Source organism: Macaca fascicularis, chromosome 14, assembly GCF_037993035.2.
Source record: "Macaca fascicularis isolate 582-1 chromosome 14, T2T-MFA8v1.1".
Lineage (NCBI taxonomy): Eukaryota > Metazoa > Chordata > Mammalia > Primates > Cercopithecidae > Macaca > Macaca fascicularis.
Genome location: NC_088388.1, coordinates 14,996,684 through 15,021,717, shown reverse-complemented (window position 1 = coordinate 15,021,717; position 25,034 = coordinate 14,996,684). Strand labels below are relative to the sequence as shown.

Genomic DNA, 25,034 nt, shown 5'->3' with positions numbered 1-25,034 from the left:
TTGCATGTGTCTGATGTAGTCATGGGAAATTAGAATTTAATAAACTGACACTCTTTTATAACACTGTTTGACCCCAGTATAGTTTGGAATCTGGTATTTGCTCTTGAGTGGGAAAGTGGGTTGGATTTCCATGTATCCAGGCTTTTGTGCTGCTGTTGGGCCAAGTTAATATGTGATGTTCTCCTGTGGTGCTGTTTGACCCCAGTGTTCTTTGGAGTCTGGAGAGGTTTGGACTTTAAAAATTAAACTGCCACGGAAACTGTTTTACCGAAAATTTTGGTTCACAGCCTTCACTGGATTATTGATCAAGGCTAACAAAGTTCAGCCATGTGAAGTTTGCAGACTGGTGAGTTTGTATTTCAATAGCTAGACTTCCAAGGTAAACGCTATTGGATCTTTTTGTGTATGTATGTCTAGATGTGTTTATGTGTAGGCATTTGTATTACTTTAAATGTTGTGACTATCCAATTGGCTTATAAATAAAAGAATGCTCATAGATAAAGTAAATAAGTCCAAAGTATTTTTCATGTTCATGTTAAGTAAATCTTTAGCAAGCTAGTATTAAAATCTTGTAAAATAAAAATAGAAATGTCATCATAATTGTCAGCATACATTTTCGTCTGGGTTTTACATTTGTCTCTGCTAGGTATTTTGAGGTATCAGAGTTTGACACAGAAGTTTATAAAATTGTAACCGGAGTTTGAGATGAACCTGGGAAACAAAGACTCGCTCCCCCCATCTCTATAAAATAAAAATAAAAAATTAACCAAGCACAGTGATTCATACTTGTAGTCCCAGCTATGCAAGAGACTGAGGTTGGAGGATTGCTTGAGCCTGAAAGATCAAGGCTGCAGTGCGTCTTGATCCTGCCACTGCACTCCAACCTAGGTGAAAGAGCGAGACCCTTCAAAAAAACAAATAGAGACAGAGAATAACAATGGGACACATAAACATTGCAGAGTGACTAGGGGAGGAGTTGTAATTTTTAATAGGATGGCCAAAGGAGGCCTTATTGAGCAGGTGGCTTTTAGGTGAAGACTTAAAAAAGGTATTAGAGTCTTCTATACGTCTAGTGAGAAAACAGAATACAGGCAGAAGAAAAAGGACAGCCAAGTGCCTGAAGCAGAGAGGCCAAAAGAGTGAGGTCTAGGACCTGACTGGACAGATATCCGGGAGGTAACTGGACTCTAACTTAGAGAACTGTTATAAGCAATTTGTATCTCTTTCTCTAAATGAGATTGAGAATTACTGCAGGAGTTGCACAAAGGAATGACAAAATCTGGCTTTTGTTTTAAAAGGGGCATCCAGGTTTGTTATTGATGGAAGACTAAAGACATTCTCCATCCAGAAAAGACTGCTAAGAACTGTGAAGCATATAAAAGTTAACCCTACTTGGGGCAAAGTTTCATGAATGCTGGCAGATGACACAAGCTTCTTAGGTCAAAGACAGGGTTTTATGACTCACTCAACAGGGAGAATGATTTTTGTGTTTGTGTCAGTCATCCTTGCTCCACAAGTCCTGCAGAGGAAATACAGAAAGGCAGTTTAATGTTGCAAATGCAACAGATGTGTGTTGCGGCCAAGCAACCCTGAATTTAGGGAACCTGGATGTTTTATAATGAACTGCAAGCAAACCTGTCTGAACTTTGCTCCAGAGGGAGACATTATCTTTCTTATCCTCATCAGTAAGCAGACCTGCCCTCTGCTTCAGAAGAAAGCAATATATCTAGCTTCTAAGATGTCGTCTTTACAAACATCCTTGAAAAGATAGGAGTGAAGGCTATCGATGTCTCTGCTCATAAGACATACAGAAATGTGAGAGGTCATGAAGAATTTTCTCCCAACCAGAATTAGCAGGATGTCATAATGAATTGGATGTACAGTGGGAGCAGAAAAGATACTTAAGAATAACTCCAAAAAGTTTTATTTGAACAGGGGAAAAAATGGAGTTGCCATCAACTAAGTTGAGAAGGACTACAGGTGAAGTAGGCTGGGTGGAGAGGGTGGATAAGGAGTTCGATCTGAGACATAATGAGTCTGAGATGGCTATTGGATGGAATCCAAGAAATGTCAAACAGGCCATTAGATACATATGTCTTGAGTTTGGAAAAAAGTTTGAGTAATAATTTAAATGTATTAGTCATCGGCAGGTACATTTATTTTAAAGCCATGAGACCAGATGGGATCACCAGGAACTTTGAAGTGATCCAAAATTAAGAAATTGGGAAGAATATAAGGGTCCACCGAGGAGACTGAGAAGAAGTAACCTTTAGTAAAGTTAAAGGAAAACCAAGAGTGTGTTGTCTTGGAAACCAAGTGACAGAAGTTCATTAAAGGATGATCTATTAAGATGAGAAGCAATAATTGACCATTGGATTTAATAACATAGAGATCACTGACGGCATTAAAAAGTGTTTCAGTAGAATGGTAGCAGCAAAAACCCAATTACATAAGATTAGGAGGGGGATTAGAGATAGCATGTGTAGATAATCCTTTCAATAAATTTTGCCACAAAGTGTTAAAACAAACTAATTATGGCCTGAGAAGGACTCTGTACTTCTACATTTGAGTCCTGTGGGTGCACTGTTACTTACTTTAATAGTCAGACAAAATTGAAAACCTTATTTAGTAGTGTGCACCTGTAACAATACTTGAGTGTTGGCCAATCCCAGCAGCCATACTTCAATCACTCATAGACTGCTGAATGTTCAAACTGTGTTCAAATAAGGCAAACCCCCAGTTGTAACCAATCTCACTGTTTCTGTACCTCATTTCTGGTTCTTGTACTTCACTTTACCTTTTTTTGTCTGTAAATTCGTTTTGACCATGAGGCACCCCCGGAGCCTCTGTGAATCTGTTGTGATTCTGAAGGCTACCGGATTCACAGATTGTTTATTGCTTAATTAAACTCCTTTAAATTTAATTCAGCTGAAGTTTTTATTTTATCAGATGGTGTCAGAAGCAGGATCTGAAGTGGAGCCTCTAGTATCCCCAGGAGCACTAAGTGAACACAGAAAGTACCTGCAGGATCCAATTGCGTCCACTGATCTCTCAGAGAGACTGAGGATAATACGTAAGCTCCCTCTCGCATTTTGGAGGTTCACGCATTTGTGTTTTGAGCTCTTTGAGTTGCTTGGAGCAAATTTCTGATCCAAACTGGGTTTGGAGTCATAACAGGAAATAGACTGGGTCTGGGAACAGATTTGATCTTGGAATTGATGGACTTGGATCCAGTTAGAGGCCTCTTACATCTCACTGCGTCAGAAAGGAACTGATATTAAGCAGTAACGTTGCAGGAGTTATAAAATTTGGCTTTTGAAAATTCACAGGGATATTTGTGTTCTACCCCTTTGTTTGTTTGTTTGTTTGTATCTTTCTTTCTTTCTTTCTTTCTTTCTTTCTTTCTTTCTTTCTTTCTTTCTTTCTTTCTTTCTTTCTTTCTTTCTTTTGTGCGCCTAGGTAGGAAAAAATTCATTGGCTTATCAAGAGAACCAAAGAGTAAAGCCAATATTTTAGGTAAAAATTGGATCCTTAATTTCTGGAAAACTGAGTTCCTTCTGGCTTATACATTAGGACTGGGAGGCAGCTAAGTCTTACAGAAATGGCAAAATGTTACTAAAGATAACTTAGAGTGGAACATTCCAAATGAACAGCAATGCCAATGCATTTAAACAATGCCAAGTACATTTAAAAATGAGAGCTCTCAGGAAAGTACCTTTTGACTAAAAACAGTTTTGGCACTATGGGATGTCAACTGCTATTCTCTTTGGAATAATCTGCCTTGCACTTTGTTGACCGCTGTGGTTGACAGGATGAGGCATGTACAGAATCGTGGGACCTGGGGAGCTTTTTCCTTCTCCCTACAAAAAAAGACACTTGATAGCTGATGGGACTGTGGGGAAAAAAGACAAAAATATATAGCGTTTATTCTGTTTCCATAATTCTCATCTTTAACTATGGTTCAAGTGCCTTCCATGTTTTTTTCAATCTAGCCTAAAAATAAAAACATGTCAATGGTAGAAAATAAAATTCTTAAGTAAGAAATAAATCACACATACTTTCATCACCCAAAAACAATTTTCATGTTTATTTATTCCCTTCAAGTCCTTGTCCACATGCAAACATAATTTGGGTACATATGTAAAAGTTATATATTTTGATTTTTTTTACCCATTATTCATTATAATTGCTTTTTTATAGTCTTCACAGTGACCACTGACTGTGTGCTACTCATATTTACTAACTGTCATTCACAAATTTATAATTTCTCTTTAGTGGACATTAAACTTATTTTTGTATATTATGAAAAATTATTTTAGTTAAGGAATGAAATTCTGATACATAATACAACATAGGTGAACCTTGAAAACATTATGCTAAGTGAAATAAGCCAGACCCAGATGGACCAATATCATAGGATACATAGGAGCCAGGGACTAGGGAGACAGGGAATGAATAATTGTGGTTTAATGGGTATAGTTGCCATTTAGGATGACAAAAACGTTCTGGAAATGGATAAGCATTATGAATGTACATAATGCTGCTGCATTCTATGCTTAAAAATGGTTAAATGGTTAATTTCTGTGTTATGTGTACTTTACAACAATTTTTTAAAGAAGGTGGGGAGGGGTCTCTCCAGGTTTTTAGCAGCTTCCTGATTTAGAAAAGAAATGTTAATGGTAGGAATACAGGTAGAGAACACTTTTATTTGGGTAGATGTTAGAAGCTGAGGCCAGGTTGGGGTCATAAGAGCAATATTAAGTATGAGGCGGAGGAGGCCTTCAACTAAGGTCATTGCAAGGGGATGGAGCAGGGAATGGATAGGAGAGGTATTTTGGACAAAGATGTGGCAGCTGATAGGTGTGGGGATTGTTCTCATGTATCAGCCCAGGCTATAGTGTTCCCGGGGCAAACGGAACACAAGTTTTTTTTGCGGGGAGTGATATAGCATGGTAGATCTTGAGTTAAAACTTTAAAATCTTGACCAAAAGCTCAAAGGAGAACACGATAGTGAAACACATAGGTATGGGCAATTTTAGTTAAATCAGGTGAGAAACGGAGCAAAGAAATCGCTTGGAGATGGAAAAAAACACCAGTGTTTTTTGACAGCTACAAGAACAGCAGAGTCAGACAGGGGATAGGCTTATGCCAGAGATCCAGTTTTATTTACTAAAAGTTCCTTGAGTATTCAAACATTCCGAAATTCTGCGATCTTGCACAAGGATGCCTTTGTTTAAACATTGCTTCATCTAGCTACAGAACATAGTTTAACTTTGAGGCCTTTGACCCCAGACAAGACAAAATATGTTCCACCTTGCCTATTACTTAACACATATTTGTTAACTATTTAACCTTCATGGATAAAAAATTTCAAACATGTGTATTAACTAATTTGCAAATGATTGTTTCAAATATCTGATCCATGGGTTTCTTCTCTTACATTCATTAAGCTTGTCATAAGTTCTTTACGTTTTTAATTATTGTTATATTATTTGATATAATTGCTGAATCTCTATGTGACATGTTGATTAATATAAAGTCAATTTAAAAAACCAACATGTTAAATATTGTTCTTACTTTATTCCAGGTATAATGCTATGCATTTTATATGTATTGCATTATGTAATCTAGTTCCTCTGGAAAACATGCGTTCTAATTTCCAGTTCCAAAGTGTTGAGAAAACACATTGAGATTCTGATTGGTTAAGCAACTTAACAAAGAAGTAGGAGACAGAACTAAAATTTGAAAGCAGCCTAAGCTTTGAACGTATCAGTTGTGATGAGAACCTGCTCCAAGTTATTGTTAAATTACTGGCACATTTCTGAGAATTCTGAATGACCTTTCAACAGAAGTTTACAGATATGTGTCAAAATTTTTCTATCTTTTTTAAATTTTTGTAATGAAACTGGGACAAGTTCCAAAATGGCCATAGGTCTGAAATATTTGGCCCTGTGAAACTAAAGAAAATCTGTGCCAACTCCTGCTCGAAGTTTTTTAGTCATACTTGTTCTTAGAGGGCTGATATTTTCTATTCTGGATGAAAGAAGAATTCTCAGGCATCTGATGACCAAAATACGGGAAAAAAGTTGTGATGGTGGTGGTGGAGTGTCTGCTACAGGCATTTGGGAAGCTCACAGAACTCTAAATATTCACTTTTAATTCATTCCACCAGGGAGGAAGGGCCTGGGTTTCAGAGCCATTCATATGTGGTTTCAAAATCCGACTTTGGCATTTATCTCTGTAAGAACTTGAGAAATTTACTTAGTCTCTCTGAGCTTTGGTGTATTCAGAATGAAGATGATACTAACAGTACGTACATCATGAGTGTTACTTGAATGGAGATATATAAAGTGCATTTTAAATTCATTTGGTTTCTTAACATGTTCCGGTCACTTCTTATCTTTTCAGAGTTTCTTCTTGAAGGTCTCAAGGTCTGAAGCATCCCACAGAATGATCCTACTGAATAACTCCCATAAGCTACTGGCCCTATACAAATCCTTGGCCAGGAGCATCCCTGAGTCCCTGAAGGTGAGGGAACCGTGGGAGGTCAGGGTATGGGAGCAGGGGTGTTGAGGATGAGAAAATAGCAAGCTTGTGATTCTGGTCCTTCCTGACTTTTTGCAAAGGGTTTGAGCTGGGAAACAGGATGGGGTTGGGGGCACAAGAGGCATATCACGAGCTGCTGCTTCTCTTCGGGAAGAGGCAGCTAGGCCCGCTCAGCAGGTTTTGTCGCTCATTGGAGAGGCGGTGGAGAATGGTTGCTACAAACATGGTTTGGAGCCAGTCCGAATGGATACGCATTCCAAGGCTGCCATTTTCTAGTCGTATGGCTTTGTGGATGTTTCTTTCCCTTTCTCTGACTTTATGTTTGGTCTTTTCTTCAATGAAATAGGAATACGATTAGCACCTACCTCTTAAAGTTGCTGTGGGCACTGAATAAATCTATACAATATAAGTGCTAAGAGCATTGCCAAGTGCCCAGCTAGTGCACAGTAGCTCTTTGGTATCACAAGGACACCTGCCTGTGAGTTCTGTCTGCTTGCTGGTATCTTCACATCCATCAATATGGTCCTGGAGATGCTGCTCATCTCACCATCACTGATGTGGTCCCAGTACCTTCTCTTAACCTCCATTTTTCTCTTCCTCTTCACATCCAGATCCCCATCTCTGGGGATCTCCACCTCTCCTAGTCCCTTTCATTCCTCCTTCAGGTGTACGGCTCTGTGTATCACATCAATCACGGGAACCCCTTCAACATGGAGGTGCTGGTGGACTCCTGGCCCGAATATCAGATGGTTATTATCCGGCCTCAAAAACAGGTAGGCACACAGACAGGGACTGGTGGATCCAGGCAGGTCCAGAGGGCCTGAGGAACTGACCAGTTCAGACACCAGGGCTGCTTTTATAGGGTGAAAGGAAAAATGAGTATTTTAAAACACTCCTTCAGTACTTGGCACCTTTAATGAGTGCCACGTGTTCCCTCCCTTTCTGTAAAGCCTAGGACTCTTCTGGGAAAGGGGGTGGACGGTGGAGGTGAGGAAAAGGACAAGGCTGACATTCACAGATTAAGGGCCCTTTGAGGTGGCAGGGGTCACCTGCAGGGGCTGAAAAGAGGCCAATTTACAGGGTAAGTTGGGTGTCTGAGATATCAGAACAGTGACTTAGAAACAAAAACCAGAGCAGAAGTCTACCGGTAAAATTACCTCTCAGGGCCAGGCATGGTGTCTTCTACCTGTGATCCCAGCACTTTGGGAGGCCAAGGCAAGAGTATCACTTAAGCCCAGGAGTTTGAGACCAGCCTGTGCAGCATAGTGAGACCTCATCGCTACAGAAAATAAACCAAATTAGCAGGGCATGTGGTGCATGTTTATACTTCTAGCTACTCAGGAGGCTGAGGTGGGAGGATGGCTTGAGTCCTAGAAGGTGGAGGCTGCAGTGAGCCAAGATCACACTACTGTACTGAAGCCTGGGCAATAGAGTGAGACCCTGTTGTTTTTGTTTGGTTTTGTTTGGTTTTTAAAAAGTTACTTCTTAGGAGCCAGGGAAGGGGCTCATAATTACTGTGTGTCAACTATGTGAATGCACATCTTTTGTTAGTGAATGTTATCATCAGAACAATCTTATGAAGTGAGCATTAATATCTCCAATTTAGAGATAAGGAAATGACACTGAGAAATGTTAAGTCATGTAACTGCTGGATTCCTGATGTTAAGGCATTGCCCGATCTGAATTCAAGTTCAGCGGACTCTGCCACTTTTACTCGCTATATAACCATAGGCCTTTCTCTGAGTTTCATTATCTGTTAAAATGGGGAAAATAAGAGGACCTTCTTCAGAGGATTACACAAGGTTTAAATGAGATACTGTATGTCAAACACTTAGTACATGGCACATAAGTGTAAATAGTGTTTACCATAATTAGCTGTTATTGGTAAAAATACACCTAGGTTTAGTGAGGACACGCAAGGAATAAATGATTGAGCTGAAATAATAATACAAACCTAGGTGTATTTTTTTCCTAAATACTTCCCCTTTGTGTATGTGTGTTTCATACACATCTGGTTAGTGAACTGAAGCCTTATTGCCAGCCCAGCTTCATGTGGGCATAAACCCTGGGGCCCCAAATAATAATAAGCCACACCAGGGCAAGACTAGTTTGCAAACTGGGTTAGGATTGGGATGCAGAAAGTGACAAAGTGACCCTAGCTTGAGGAACAAAGGGGTAAAGGGGATGGGAACCAGGCTGAGCCTAACACCTTCCTTAGGGATGTTCTTTTGATCTCCTGGCTTCCTGACTATTTGGGATCAAAGATTAATGTTTAGTTTATTTAATCCATGGTCCAGTTTCTTCAAAGTGTGATATGCTAAATAACCTAAATAACTGTAGGAAGTCAAATAGTTCTTTTTACTTCAGTAACTTTGTAGTTATTATATGTATTTTAGCAATGCAACAATAGCATCAAGTCATAACTTCACATATGCGTTGCTTTGAATAAAGATAGATTTATAAAATGAGTCAATGAACAAAAATATGAAAATATAAAAGATCCACATCACACATATATGACCAAAAAAAAAAAAAAAAAAAAAGGAAAGAATGAAATATGCTGCAATTTACTTGGAAATACATTCACCTAGTCTGATTCCATAGCATGCCACGTTTCTTTCAGTATTGAAAGTCAATCTGATTTTGAATAATAGCTTTTCAGGGTGGGATGCAAGAGAATTTATCTAGAAAAAAATTAATTTTTTCATTGCCGGTTTTTAATCACAAAGAAAATCTATGCTGATTATACAAGTAGAAAAATCCCACATGATTTTAAAAAATTAATAACCTCTCACCTCCCCTTCTGTCCTCTTCTCCTTTCCTACCCCTTGGTGTAATCAGTGTCCTTGCCCATATTAATACACAGAGGGCTATTCACTGATGATCTCTTTTGTCATCACTTTTTAATTTGTCTTTAACATATGGACATCACTTTGGGTGAATTAATACAGCACTAACGTATTCGTTTTAACAACTGTGGCATTTCATACAGTCAATGCAATGGTATTTAGTCAATCATTCTCATGCTATTGGGTTCAAATTGTTCATACTTCTTTGCCACTACAAACAAGCTTCAATAAACATCTTCATATACATATCTTTACATCCTGGAAATTTTTCTCAATACAATTGATTTCCAAAAGGGATATCTCCAAGTTAGAGTTTATCTTATTCTAAGCAGGCAATGCCAGATTACCTTCCCAAAGGATTCCAGAATTTTATTTTTATTAGCAATGTGTGGAAGAATTGTTTCCTCACATTCTCACCAGCACTGAATGTTATCCCTCTTTTTATGTATCCCAAACTGGTGGGTGAAAAATGGCATCTTATTGTAGATTTAATTTGCATTTCCCTAACTAGTGATATTGAACAAATTATATTTTCATGTTTGTCAGTCATTTGGTATTTACTCTTTACTTGTTTATATTCTTTGACCATTTTTACACAGGGGTTTTGTGTCATTCTTAAAATTTTATAAGTGTTTTAGATACTAGGGATACTAAAAAAAGGTGTATGCTACAAATTTGTTGCCCAATTTAGAATTGACTATGAGAAATTTTTTATTTTTGGTCGAGCGTGGTGGCTCATGCCTGTAATCCCAGCACTTTGGGAGGCCGAGGCAGGTGGATCATGAGGTCAGGAGATCAAGCCCATCCTGGCTAACACAGTGAAACCCCGTCTCTACTAAAAATACAAAAAATTAGCTGGGTGTGATGGCGGGCACCTGTAGTCCCAGCTACTCGGGAGGCTGAGGCAGGAGAATGGCGTGAACCCGGGAGGTGGAGCTTGCAGTGAGCCAAGATCGCGCTACTGCACGATCTGGGAGACACAGCGAGACTCCGTCTCAAAGAAAAAAAAAAAGAAATTTTTTATTTTCATGTAATCAAATATATTATCTTTTTCAGCATGACTTCTGAGGTTTTGGGTTTTTTAAGTTAATAATTAGGAAGATTTTTCCTACTCCACAATCATGCAAATACTTTCTTATTTTGTCTTGCAGTGAGTTAATTTTTACTTTTGACATTGCAAACTTCATTCTATTTGGAATATATTTTTGAATAGCATGAATTAACATTCTTTTATATTAATCTTCCTTCTGGCTGGCTGATTATGTTAGTACTATTTATTAAATAAGTCATTCCCTCCTGAAACATGAATGTCTGTTTTGTTGTATAACATGTTATATATTTTTGTATCTGTTTCTGCATTTTTCTAGTCTTTTCTCATGCTATTTCATTGTTTTTTAGATAAATTTTAATACCTAATAAAGCAAATCACCCTTCACCAGTCTTTTTTTGCTTTCCTATTTCTTATAAACTTAATAGCTATATGAACATAAACTAATTTTTCCAATTCCCCGCCAACTACCCCAAATAACTATTGCAATTGTGATTGGTATTGGAGGAGCATTTTTCGACAATTTTGGAAGGATTAATAATTTCGTGATACTAAATTTTTTCATCAGGAAATATGGTCTTTTGTCACTTTTTTCAGTTTGCGTTCTATGCCATCTGGTAAAATGTTAGTGTTTTCCAGTGGAAAACTAAGTGATTTTTCCACTAAGTTTACCCTTAGGTATTTTATACTATTTGTTAAGATTATTAAATTATTTTTCCTGTTATATTTCTGAGCATTATTATTTTGTTATTTCTTTGTTTTTGTATTCTTGATTTCCAAATATGTCACACTATTCTTTAAAACCCTGTTTGTGTGGGGCATTATTTGTTTTGTTTTTTGTCGAAGTCTCTTGGATTTTCTAAATCTGTAATACTCTGATCTACAAACAAAGTAATTTGCTGCTTCTTTGCCAATATTTGTATGGGTTTTTAGTTTCTTGCCTTATTGCATAATATACAACCTAAGAAAACAATTCCAACTGACAATAATAGTATTTCTATACTTGTCTCATTCCTGATTTTAATGAAATAGCTATAAAAGCTTACATTTGGAATTACATTTGATTCTGTATTTACAGGTTTAGAGCATTTTTCTGTTGTTCCTACTTTCATAGAACTTATATTTAGAGTGGAGGGTAAATTTTATGTTATTTAATTTTTGTCTTTTCTATTTGGCAATATATGCACTCATGTAATTTTTTCTCCTTTATTACACTAAAAGATCTTCCAATTAAAGCCATTCTGGCCTTTCTAAAACCAACTGCTCGTGTTCACATTCTTTTGTATATGCTATTGAATATTTTATTCCTAATTTTTTAGAGAATATGGTCATAACTCTCTTTTTGTTATTTCCTTGCCAGATTTGGCATTAGGATCTTTTCATCTGTTACCAAAGTCTACTATTAAAATCATGTGTTTGTTTTTGACTTATGTAGAACTTAAATGTAAAATAATCTGATTTTGGCTACATTTTATTTTTTAATTTCAACATTCTTTTTAGATACAGGGGATACATGTGCAGATTTGTTACATGGGAATAATGCATGATGCTGAGTCTTGGAATACTGACAGATCCCATCACCCTGGTATTGAGCATAGTACCCAATAGGCAGTTTTCTAACTCAGCCCCTTTTCCTCCACCCTCTAGTAGTCCACAGTGCTATTGTTCCTACATTTATGTCCCTGTATGATCAATGCTTAACTCCCAGTTATGAATGAGAGCATGTGATATTTGATTTTCTGTTACAGCAATAATATGCTTAGAATTATTGCACTGTGGAAAGCAGTCTGGAAATTTCTTAGAGAACTTGAAACAGAGTTGCCATTCGACCCAGCAACACCTTTACTGGGTAAATACCCAAAAGAAAATGAATCATCCTACCAACATGACACATGCACTTGTATGTTCATTGCTACGCTGTTCACAATAGCAAAGACATGGAATCAACCCAGGTGCTCATCAAAGGTAGATTGTATAAAAAAAACTTGGTACATATATTTTTATGGAATACTACACAGCAATAGAAAAGAATAAATTCATGTCCTTTGTAGCAACATGGATGGCACTGGAGGCTGTAACTCTTGTCTACTTTTTAAAAGGTAGATGTTTAATTTAATTTTTGATATTTTCTATTAGTTTGTTGAGGATTTCTGTTTTTTTGAAAGTCAATTTTGATAGCTTATTCTTGAAGGATAACATCCATTTCTTTTATCAGTAAATATGTTGTCCTGGGGTAGTATGTAATCTTCTATTAGAAGTCTTTTGTTCTTTTCTCTGTTTCTTCTGTTTCTATTCTCATAGCTTATAGTCTATTTTTTTCTTTTTTCTATTTCTCTTGTATTTCTTTTAATAAATGCCTTACCAGAAGTTTCTCTCTCTTTCTTTTCTTTTTGCCATTTAAAAATGAGCTTTTGACATATATATCCTTTGCACTATGTCTTGTTCTCCATTTCATTATTTATAGCTTTCATTTTTATAAATTCTTCTATTTGTTATTTTCTAATTTACTTGGATGTTCTTTTATATAATTCCTTGAATATTTACTTAGCTGTTTTTGGTCATTCTTTGAAAATCAGGTCTTTTAAAACATCTACTCTTTTAAATTCACTGAAGTGTTGGTTTTGGCCATATTCAGGAACTTGCATTTATAAAAGCACTCTCGGATTCTTGATGGTTTCTTTAAATTAGTTACGCTATTTTCTCTTTCACTCTTTAACAATACAATTTCCAACATAATGTTAATACATTCACTGCTAAAACTCTCACACTTTTTGTTTATATTTTCCCTGAGAAACAGATCCTCGTCTTCAAATGAAGTTTGTGGCTAGCCAGAGTGGGACCACAAGTCTCTTTCTTTCAAACCCTTGAGTCTAACACCACATAAATTACCCAGAGAGCTACCGAAAATTCAGTTACTTCATTCTATTTGGTGGACTTCTTGATGTAAAGCCAGTGTCACTCTTTGAATAGGCTGATATCCTGTAGCCTTGGGAAAAGGCAATGTTCCATTAATGTTTATATTCACTAAAGTATCTTGCTCAAGCCCTGGACACTGTAGTTCTAGGACACTATAGATTCTAGGTGTCTAGTGAAACAGTAGACACTAAAACTTAGAGAAATCACAGTTAAATTTATTTAGAGTCAAGTTTAAGGACTTAATTCTAACAACACAGACTCAGTACAACCCAGAACGTGTCCCACAGGAGGTTATGTGGGGGCACAGTATATATAACAGGAATATCCGTTTGGCACAGGTGGTAAGAGAAGCAATTGTTGCATTTTTTTTATTCTGTTGGGTGCTCGGTGATGCCATATATAAAATAAGGTAGTGTGTAGTTGAGCGGGTAGGGAGAAAGGTGAGGCATCTTAAGGCCTGCTGGAGAGTGATTTTGTCCTGTCTTTGCTCTGTATGTGATAAGGAGGTTTATCACCAATACTTGTCAGTGTTAAATATTTCCGGTTACACAGGTAAGAGGTCAGTAGTAGCTTATAGGCCTAGGTTTTATTATCCGTGTGCCCAACTGCAGCCATCATGGGCCACTGTTAAAATTTTCTTTTGAATTTTCATTTTTCTGAATTGCAATCAGTGAGAGGTGAAGAAAAAGTTCAAGGAAATGACCTGAACTTACACCGTCCTATACAGGAGATGACTGACGACATGGACTCATACACAAACGTGTATCATATGTTCTCCAAAGAGCCTCAAAAATCACAAGAAGTTTTGAAAAATTGTGAGATCATCAACTGGAAACAGAGATTCCAAATCCAAGGTAACAAGTCTGAAGAAATGGGCAACCAGCAGTGCTTCTCAAATTGAGTTTTCAACTAACAGCATTAGCATCACCTGAGAGCTCATTAGAAATGTAAATTCATAGAAACTCTGGGAGCTGGGAGACGTAGAGCAATCTGTGGTGTGACAAGGACTCCATCTGATTGTGGTGTAAACTCAAGTCTGAGAACGACTAAGCACTGAGCTATTAATCAGGTGGGAGCAGTGTAAGTAGAGAACTCCATATCTGACAAGATTGCTTTCTTGCCTTTCTTCCCAGGTCTTCAGGAAAGTTTAGGTGAGGGGATAAGAGCGGCTGCATTTTCAAAGTCAGTGAAGGTAGAGCATTCGACAGCAGTCCTCTTGGTTACGGAAGATATTCTGAAGCTCAATGCCTCCAATGAAAGCAAGTTTGGAAGCTGTGCTGAGACAGGCCACCCAGATGATGACTTTGAAAGGTACAAAAGCATATGCTAATCATTTATAATTGCTAGTCCTTATACATTTTTGTAATTCACAGAAATCAGGTTTGGAAAGAAGAGAGGATGAATTCATTCCTTCGGATGAATAAAGGTTGTCAAAGGTCAAAATATGCAACTTTGCAATGGTGTGTCTTTTAAACAAGAAGAGGGCCTGGCATCTCTAGATTGGGATGACACCCAGAAATTACAGGGGTGAGGATGAAAGTTGTTATCTTTCTTTTTGTTTTCTACAGTGAAACTCCCAACTTTAAGTATGCCCAGCTGGCTGTCTCTTATTCTGGGCTGGTAAATGACAACTGGAAGCGAGGGAGGAATGAGAGGAGCCTGCGTTTCATCAAGCGCTGCATACAAGACCTGCCAGCAGCCTGTATGCTCGGCCCAGAGGGAGTCCCAGTCTCATGGGTAACCATGGACCCTTCTTGTGAAGTAGGAATGGCCTACAGCATGGAAAAATACCGAAGGACAGGCAACATGGCACGAGTGATAGTGCGATACATGAAATATCTGCGTCAGAAGAATATTCCATTTTACCTCTCTGTGCGGGAAGAAAATGAATACTCCCGCAGATTTGTGCAGCAGTTAGGTTTCTTTGAGGCCTCCTGTGAGTGGCACCAATGGATTTGCTATCCACAGAATCTAGTTCCATTTTAGACAATGAAGCTGCTTAGTAACCTCTGGCAAGCCATCTCTTAATATTAAAGCAGACACCACAGAATAGCTTTCTTCACTTACAAACGCACATTGTGCATTTATGATATGGCAGGAACTCTTCTCACATGGAGCCTTGATGTTAAAAGACACAGCCGTGCTCTTGAGGAGCTCACAATCCAGGCTGGAGGCAGGGGAGGGTATAGTCTTTATGCTTAAGCGTTGTAGGGAAGGACAGGGTTACCAGTAAACATGTCACTAGAAAGCCAGGCTCAGTTCTTACCTCTGGGAATCAGAACTCTTTATGAAACTTGGTTAATAGAATCTACTATCTGGAAGATATATGAAAAATTTTAATAAAATCGTCAATAGAATATACCTAATCTATATGGATACTTTATTGGAAATGAATAGCCCTGCTATGTATGGATTTATGAGGCAATGGTACACTAAAGAATGGAATCTGTCTCTTAGTTCGGTGAGTAGAAATGTATCAAAGGTGAAGCCTGAGAGGAACAGCTTTCCCAGGCTATCTTTCATCATTGTTATGCAGAAAAAGAAACCAGAGGATCAAGTGGGCTGGCCTTGGGCCCTCTGCTAGGGAAACGACATTTGTTGTGTCTCCTTTCTCCTACTCTTTCTCACATCCTCATCATGATTGAAGCGTGGCACAGGGCAAGGTGTTGCCTGTGAGTCTGGTTATAAGTTCATTCTTTGGTGTTTGCAGCACTGCTATCATAAGGGGTCGGGGCATTCCGGGGAGCAGTGTCCACTAAGGTGAGGATTGCAGAGTGAGTAGGAGTGAGCCAGACAAAAAAAGCAGAAAATGCAGATGATGGAAAGGACACGTGCCATGCGCTATCATAAGAACTTCCTAATTGAACACTGACATTACAATTCTGAATCCCTGATCTTAAAAAAAAAAATTATACTTCATGATCAAAACTTGGTCTCTTTTGGTTCCACTCTGCCACACTGCCATTGGAACTTGGATTACTGTGAACACTGCAGCTATAGCAAAAAAAAAAAAAAAAAAAGAAAAAAGGCATTTTCATTCTTTCTGATAGTCTAGATTTAAAACAGAAAAGATATGTTAATAGAATTGGCTTTGGGAGTAAAGTCTGCCAGTATTAACAAATACCTGTTCTCATCCCTCCATAAAAAAGAAAACCTCCACAAAATTGAATGTTTATATTTGATGTGATTTTAAAGTGCACAATTCCAGCAATTAAAGAATTGTGTAGGTCATGGAGCTTTTTTAAAAACTTCATCTTAGAAGGCTGTGGTACATATGTTACAGGTTAGTGTGAATCAATCCAATCAGATTTCTAAACACCTAAGACCAGGCTGATTTGTTACATTGACTGAAATGAAAGCATGGTCTGAGAAAGAGAGGACATGTACCATTTGGGATTCTTACATAAAAAATAAACTCGGGAACTTGGGGTAATATGAAAACAGCTATATTTTTCACTCAAGAAGCAAAAGCTAATACAGATGATGAAAGAAGACAAAGCAAATAAAATTTGCCTATTTCAAAATGGTGCCTTGGGCAGGTCCTGTATCTAGAAGAGGATGTTCATCCAGCAGGATCTGGGGCTCAGGTCATCTTAGCACAGCCCAGCTGGCAGCTTCCCTCCTCTGCCCCTTCCCTGAATGCAAGCCAGCTTCCCTTATCTAGCCCGTCATGGTCCTGTTAAGATAGTGATTCCTAAACCTTATCATGCACTTGGATTAAAAAAACGAGAAAGCATGGGAAAGAAGAAGGAGGATTTCTTAAATATGGCACAAATGAGTTCAAAATTATCAGTAAACACAATACAAATGAATGGGGTAATTTTTTTATTAAAACATATGTTTTTCATATTGAATTAAAAATAAAGTCCAAGAAGCATGCATTAATCTGCTCTGGCTGCCATAACAGAATTTCATAGACTGCGTGGCTTACACAACAGAAATTGATTTCTCACTCTTTTGGAAACTAGGAAGGGATATGACAAGGTTCTGGTGAGGTAGGTTTCATTCTCAGTCCTCTTCTCTCAGCTTGTTGATGGCTGCTATCTCTCTGTGCCCTCACATGGTGTAGAGCAGGGCTCAGACTCTCTTCCTTTCCTTAGAATGACTTAATTTCATCATTGGGGCTCCACCCTCATGACATCATCTAAACTCAATTACTTCTGAAAGGCCTACCTCCAAATACTTTGGGAGTTGGGACTTCAACATATGAATTTGGGGCTCACTGTCAGTACATAATAAAGCACATCTGAAATAAAAACACAAGGGTTAAAAGAAAGGAAAAAGATGTACTAAATGAATTTGAAACTGAAAAAGCAAAGTAATAACATCAATACTAGGCAAAATATAACTTAAGATGAAAATCTGCTAAATACAGAATTCTCCCACAAGATAGGTCATGAATCTTTCTCACACACAACTACAAAATATATATAGCAAAAGCAGACAGACATACAAAAAGAAATAGGCAAATCCACAGTCTCAGTAGGAGAACTCAAAATACTTCCCTCAGAAAGCAACAGATGATGCAGATAACAAAGACAATTTGACAAAATGCCATTACGACTTCATATTTTGGTGATACTGGGCTTATCTGCTTATTGTGTATTTGAGAACTTCTGTTCATCTGTTTGTCAAACTGACCAGCAGGGGGTGCTGGGGAGGGAAAAAACTCCATCCGGTGAGTGCAGGCAACTTGTCTCTAAGTCTAGAGGCTCCTGGTCCCCCACGATCATCATCTGTCAGGGGCAAGCACTGCTGATACAGGAGCTAAAAACATAAATTATTTAGCAGTTAGTGTGGGTAAGGGAGTCCTCAGTAAGGTTTTCCTTTTAATATAAAAGCAGCCCCCATCTAATTTTCTTTTCTTTTCCAATAATCAGCCTGAAAAATCAAGCTGCATGCATAGATAAGCAAGCTAAAAGCTTGCACAGGGCACAGTTGACTGCCAGCACCTATGCCAATAGAAAAGGGATACTTGGAAGCCAGGCATATTCAACATTGAGGCTTCCTCTTCCTTTTTTTTTTTTTTTTTTAAGACGGTGTCTCGCTCTGTTGCCCATGCTGGAGTGGAGTGGCGTGGCGCGATGTCGGCTCACTGCAACCTCCGCCTCCCAGGTTCAAGCAACTCTCTGCCTCAGCCTCCTGAGTAACTGGGATTTCAGGCGCCCACCAACAGGCCTGGTTAATTTTTTTTGTATTTTTTTTAGTGGAGACGAAGTTTCACCATCTTGGCCAAGCTGGTCTTGAACTCCTGACCTCGTGATCCACCCTTATCACCCTCCGAAAGTCCTGTCACTACAGGAGTGAGCTACTGTGCCTTGCCTCCTCTTCCCTTTTCTTTGTCTTCAAGTGTTCAGGCGACATGGCGCTGGCCAGGTAGAGACCCCATCTGCATAATAAAAGATTAGGGTGGGATGGCCAGCCTCTTCATGCATCACATAAATGGCACACCTGGTCCAACCAATCTGAGCCCTATGTAAATCAGACACTGCCTCATCAAGCTCATCTATAAAACCTACCATAACTCACCCAAAACCTAGAAACCCGCTCAGGCACCTTTCCAATGCATAGGGAACTCTCTCTTCTTTCTTTTGCCTATTAACCTTCCACTCTTAAACCCACTCCTTTTGTGTCTACATCTTCAATTTCCATATTGTGAGACAAAAAACCTCTGGCATTTACCCAAATGATTCTGCGTCACTGCCATCTCTAGCACAAGTGCCGAAAATGACCACTTTAGCCTGATGAGTGCCACGGCGGCTACCATGCTGCTTAGGACAAGCAAAGATAAGAAGATGGAGTCGGGAATGGTTTATCAGAGAAGCCGCAATAAAAGCATGTCCCAGGCAACTTTCCACTTCTTAACTTCTGTCATTTTCAAACTTAAAGGTGTTTATTTTTGTGTGTTTGTTGTTGTTCTTTTTGTTGTTTTTAACAGTTTCTATCAAAGACTTCTCATGGTTTTCTTGCTATGACATATTTATCGTTTCTTCTAAAGTCCTTTCCAACATTTCCTACAGGAACTTAAAAGACATGTGTTTGGTTCACACCTTGATCCCCTCTCCACCTAAAATTCTTTTTACTTTCTCCCAGGAAGATTCCACCCCTCCTATTCTGCCAGTTCCCTCATATTTGCCTCAAACGGTTACCCCTGTAGGCAGATGAACCTGGGGCAATTCTACTTTACTATGGACACCAGCTCCTCTGAAATAACATCTGAGTCTTGGGATGTGCATATGAATCTTCCCTTGACACAGCAAACAGTCTTTCCTTTTACCTTCACTAAAGGCATCCACTTGGGAGAATGGACAGCACTAAAATTCCACAGATTTCAAAAACCAAACGTGCTGTGCCTTTCTAGAGATCTTGGAATGAAGATGAGAAAGTAGGTTAGAAGGGATAATTTCCTCCTTCCTTTGTCAATGTGAAGGACCTCCTATTTTTAAAGGGAAAAATTGGGGACAGTCCAAAAGAAACTCTTGGAAATCAAGCCTTGCCATGCCACCACGAGAAGGGTAACCTGTGTGCCCAGGGGTGAAATTTTTAAATTTTTGTAATGGTGTTCAGGGTCACCCCTATGGATAACAAAAATATTAAAAAACCTATACCTGTGCCAACCTTTCAGAACCATGTCTCTTCGCAAGGACCTACCAGGGCTTAGAGATCATAGCACCACACTGGCAGCCTACAGGCAATCTCCAAAGGCTCCCATCTGCCCCAACCAACCAACACACACACACACACACACACACACACACACACAGCCTCCTGCTATTCTTTGGCCCCAGATCTCACCTAATGTATTCTACATCTTAATCTCCCTGTGCCTTCAAACTCATGTGTTGTAGAGTCTTGATAATCGCTTTTTAAGGATATTCCCTGAGTTCATCAAAGCTACTTATGAGACATATATCTAAGGTAAAACTTTTCATTTCAGCCCAGATCAGCACTCTTTTTATTAGAATTACAAACACTGAACTTCTTAGTTGCTGGGAAAATATATTGAAAAGGAATTATTATGCTTATATAGCAATAAATTATCTCTGGAAAAGTACTGAGTGTCCAGAGAATGAGTGAAAATTGTTTCCCCTATATACATTTTTTTCTTTTGAAAAGTATATCCTGTGTATATTCAAAAGATAATGTTTTATAACTGGGGAAATTGCCTCCACTGTGGACTCTTATTAATTCACTTATCCACCAAGTTCTCTTATTTACTGACTTATCCATCGTATTCCCTTATTTACTTTTTATTCAATCACTAGTATTTGTTTCTATTGCTCATAATTGAACACAAATTTCTTTACTACTACATAAAACAAAGCACCAGCATTTTCTCCTGTACCTCAATAAGATGACATCTTCCAATAGATTCATTTCGCTGTTTTGCTGCCTCCTCCCAACCACACACTTAGTGTGCTAAATGAGACAAATGCTTTTATTTCTCTACCCCTCATCCCCCTGAGCCCAATCCCTGGGTGTTTTAGTTTCAGATGTCATAAAATTTTCCTTGTAGTGTGTCGCTTCTATTTAAAGAATTCTTCTTTAAAACTTTTATTACACATTCCTGGAGAGTCTATCATTGTCCATTCAGAGTTAACTCTCTACATAAAATTTGTCCGATTTTTTTGGCTCACCATTGTTTCGTCTCCTTTTTATCTGCTCCTATCTGAGATCTCTGTTCCTATTTGATTAGTTAAAATTATTTCTCCAATATTTTCTGCATGTAATTATGCTACTAATATGATAGCTGAAGACTCTCAAATACACAAATACCTTTCTTTGACCCTCACAAGAATATAACTTCTGAAGTTTTATAAATCCACAAATATTTTTCTTTTACCCTCAGGGAACTGACGGATGCCCTATGACCCCACATTTTAGGGTCACCAAATTTAAGTTTTTCCTTTTAATACATAAGGAAACTGAGGTGCAGAGAAAGAAGGGAACCCTGACCCTTCATTCAAGGTCACAAAGTTAGTAAGAAGTGGATGACTAGTAATGAGGGTTTCAGGTTGAGATTAACAACAAACGTCACAGAAGATAATAGTGTTTAACCCAACTTCAAGTTCATAAAATGAATGGACATTTCCTGATCCCTCCACTCCCAACCACACCTCAGGGGATTTCAGGACGTGCTGGGCAAAGCTCTCTCCCTCCATCCCCAACCGTTTCTCAGTCAGTGAGGGGTGTTAAGAACTCTTCACTGCACCTCTTGAAGCTTACATTCTGGAGCAGGGAGACAGAAACTAAACAAAAAATTGAAAAAAAAAAAAAAAACCAGTAAACGTATTTGCTACATACTGAGATGTAGTATATGAAAAACAACACATGATACAGGAACAGAAGATGATGGAGGAAGAAAGAACAAATAAACAGGAAAAGAGACTTCAGATAGAGCAGATAAAAGGGAGAGGAAACAGGAAGGGGTCAGAACAGGCCTCCCTAAAAGCATGGCATTTGACAGAGCGCTGGAGAACGAAGGAAGAGAGTCAAGCACATACCGGGGGTTAGGGTTCCGGTCTGAGGAAGCACCCAAAATGATCCACTAGGGTGAACAAAGAACATACTTGAACCATCATTTAGATTCATCTTCATCTAAAAAATAAGAAATTAAGTGCCCCTGCTATTTAATTATTTAATGTTATTTACAATACTATATATATATCTATATATCTATAGAGATATGTATATAGTTGATGCTCAAATCGTTAAAACTTAGGTATGTAAAATTAAAGCTCATAGATTACTCTTGCCTATGGCAGTGAGCTCCTGATAGGCAAGGGTAGATTTCACGCAGCCTCTGTAAAACACAAGTCCTTAGGCTTTGGCGTCTGACAGAAGTTAAAATTACTCAAGGGCTGTCCTTGGGCAACTTAGTTGAGGTTTCATAATCTGTGAAACAGAAAATGAATTAAATAAAAAGATAACTGAGAGAAACCTATAAAAGGTGCAAAGCCCAATGCCTGGCATTGAGAGATGCTTCACACCTGTTATCTCTCACCCTATTGTCTCTTCTCCCTTACTCCTGCCTGGCAGCTCCCCGCTGTTAGCGCCAGAAACACTTATCTGCTAAGAAAACGAAAAGTGCAATGCTGGCTTTACCCCGCGACGCTTTTAAAAACTCCAAAAACCCAGCGTGATGGGGAGTAGGTTTGCCTAGAGACAGGTGAGGCAGCCTTAGTAAACTGAGAGGAAAGTTAATTGTCAAAGAGCGTTGAGCCACTACGAGCAGCAGCAACCTTGGACTAACAGGTGTATCTTAGCGAGCACATGCTCCAGCACATGTCCCTACGCCCATCCCTCCATTTAGCGCCATAAACGCAGCCTCCTAAGAGAATGGGAAGCTTGAGAGTCTGAGAACTGAAGCTACCATTGGCCTTAATGGATGTCAACCATTAAGGTGAGCCTGGGAGTCGGAGAACGGAAGCTACCATTGGTTTTAATGAACGTCAATCTTCACTCGCCGCTTTTCTTCCTCGCCTCCTTGCCCCTTGCTATTCTGGTAGGCTGGTTTTCTCTCGCCATCTGCTGGCCGGACTCGGGAATATACCAAACGCATAAAAGCGCCTTCCCCTGCCCTGAGTACCTGCAAACCTAGGGCTGGGCACGGTTTTTAAGGGCTTGGCTCCCGTGCCCGGGGCGGTGCTAAAAGGGGGCTGCCTGCGCCAATCTCATTTCCACAAGATGCAAGTACAGAAGCAGCGCGGACGCCCGGAAGGGGTCACAGAGAGGCAGGCAGGGCGGTTGACCAGCCTACTGGCCTCACTTCTGAGAAATGTAAATTACCGAGCCACAGTCCAACCAACGGTATCAAAACAGAATCTCTACAGATGGAGCTCAGCGAAGCTGAATCTCAACCCCACCCTGGAGAACTTAAATATATTGGGGGTACCCAGAATCCCCATTTTTAAAAACCTATCCAAGTGATACCTTTGAATGTTAAAGTACAGAGAATCACACACTGGCAGAACTCTTTAGCTTACAAGTAGGGAATGAAGACCACCCCCCCCAAGAGGAAAAGGAATTCACCCAACGTCTCTCTGCAACATCCTAAGAAAACGTGAGACTCTAAGGTTAAAACCCTAACTGACAACCATTCCCTCCCCAAACTAGTCCTCTGACCTCTAGCAAACTATCCTGTCCTAATCTGTGAAATAGGAGCAACAATCACACCTACCCCAGCGGGTGGCTGCGAATATCAAACGGATCAAAATGAGTCAACTACCAAGCACCCCCGACTGGAAGTAGAGGTTGAACTGAATCTTGATCGCCCTACCCCATTCATCTCTCAGTATCACTGTATGAGGATGGAAGTGAAGCCACCCAGCCACACATTGGTCCCAAACCATGTCCACCTGCACCCGCAGCTCAGTGAATATTTCTTTTCTTGAAGACAGAGAGAGGCTCCTTGGAGCCTCTGGAGTCTGAAGGTGGATGTTTCCTTCCTCATGAGTGCGTTGTCCTCCTAAGATAGGATGGGCAACAGGGTCTATATGGAAAGTATTGGCTGCCAGGGCTTCAAGGCTGGCTCCTAAGCGGTTGCTGGAGGGTTAGAGACCCCACTCCAGCTCTCTGTGAAATCAGGCAGCTTGGTAGCAAGAGTGAGTGAGGTGAGCCCACTATGAACCCATGGGAGGAGAGAAAAAGAGCAACCCATCTAAGCTTTTACATACCCCATTGCAGGCTCCAGAATTTGATGCCCAGTCCCTTATCTCTAACCCATCCCCAGAAGCCAATTCTCCTTAGCCCTTCCTGCCACTTCTGCCATTGTACCTCCAGATGGTTCTCTTCTCTTCTATCAAACTCCTACTCATCTCTCATTCATCAAGTCCAAATACAAATCTTTCTCTGTGATATGCTCTCAAGTTAGAGGCCATGGTGCCTTCCTCTGTATTCCCAGAACATGTTGTTTGCAACTCTAAATACAGACATCAGCCTACTGTTAGAGTTCAGGAGCATCTTTTAGGGGTTCCTGGAGAAATCACTTTCCATAAATGCTGGCCTTATTCCCTAACTTCACCAGACCTGACCTTAGTGCTTGATCCATTCCCACCTCTCCTGACCATGTAAGAGACCTTTCCTTCTTTATGGGTTTGAGAAATACAAAATGTCCCAACCACCCGTTACTTGGCCAGAAGTATTCTTGTCACATTTATAATAACATCCAGCCAACAAGATGCTTTGTGCCAAGGGAATATTCCTTTTCAGGGCAAACACTCTGTCCCCAGGAATGTGAGACAACTTCCACAGCCCCATATAAGTACTAGCTGGAAGTGAGGCTTCCTTGGTGGCTCAACAGATTCCCTGAGCATCCCTACTCTGTCACTCACGTCAAACTGCAGTGGGATTGCATCAAATCTCTCAGAGCACAGCTGCAAAGAGAAAAGCAAAGCTGGAGCTCTACTCTCTGAACCCATAGCTCTAGGCAGTTACTTTCTCCATGAGGGTCTATTTTATATATAAGGAAGAAATGGAAGATTGCTACCAAAAATGACATTATGTTACTTATTCCAATCGTGTGGTTCAGTTGCTACTCCAGTGATGAGCGAATAAAGAGGAATTAGAAGCATGGCTATTCCTAGGCTCAAGGGGCAGGGAAGCTCTGGAATTGGGTTTGTGGCAGTGCTGCCTGGAGCGCCATTACAAAGGGACAAGAGTGGTTCACTGGGAGG

At 39.4% G+C, this 25,034-nt stretch overlaps 1 protein-coding gene across 2 annotated transcripts; it reads left to right on the top strand.

Moving 5' to 3' along the window:
• The first annotated feature begins 292 nt into the window (after nt 1-292).
• LOC102145815 (glycine N-acyltransferase-like protein 1) lies at nt 293-15,718 on the top strand. 2 transcript variants are annotated; one of them, XM_015434684.4, is made up of 7 exons: nt 293-346; nt 2,950-3,073; nt 6,409-6,431; nt 7,212-7,319; nt 14,087-14,213; nt 14,493-14,670; nt 14,928-15,718. In XM_015434684.4, exons 2-7 carry the CDS (start codon nt 2,950-2,952, stop codon nt 15,343-15,345), a joined length of 978 nt encoding a protein of 325 aa, XP_015290170.3. In that variant the 5' UTR covers nt 293-346; the 3' UTR covers nt 15,346-15,718. The 2 variants fall into 2 exon arrangements, with proteins under 2 accessions (XP_015290170.3, XP_015290169.3); XM_015434683.4 differs by lacking the exon at nt 293-346 and having other exon boundaries at nt 2,949-3,073; nt 6,409-6,528.
• The last annotated feature ends 9,316 nt before the right edge of the window (nt 15,719-25,034 follow it).

Coding starts and splice junctions, on each gene's coding strand:
- LOC102145815 (XM_015434684.4), top strand. CDS start 2,950: ATGGTGTCAGAAGCAGGATCTGAAGTGGAGCCTCTAGTATCCCCAGGA. Junction 6,432..7,211: donor TTCTTCTTGAAGGTCTCAAG/GTCTGAAGCATC, acceptor TTCCTCCTTCAG/GTGTACGGCTCTGTGTATCA. Junction 14,671..14,927: donor CCAGATGATGACTTTGAAAG/GTACAAAAGCAT, acceptor TGTTTTCTACAG/TGAAACTCCCAACTTTAAGT.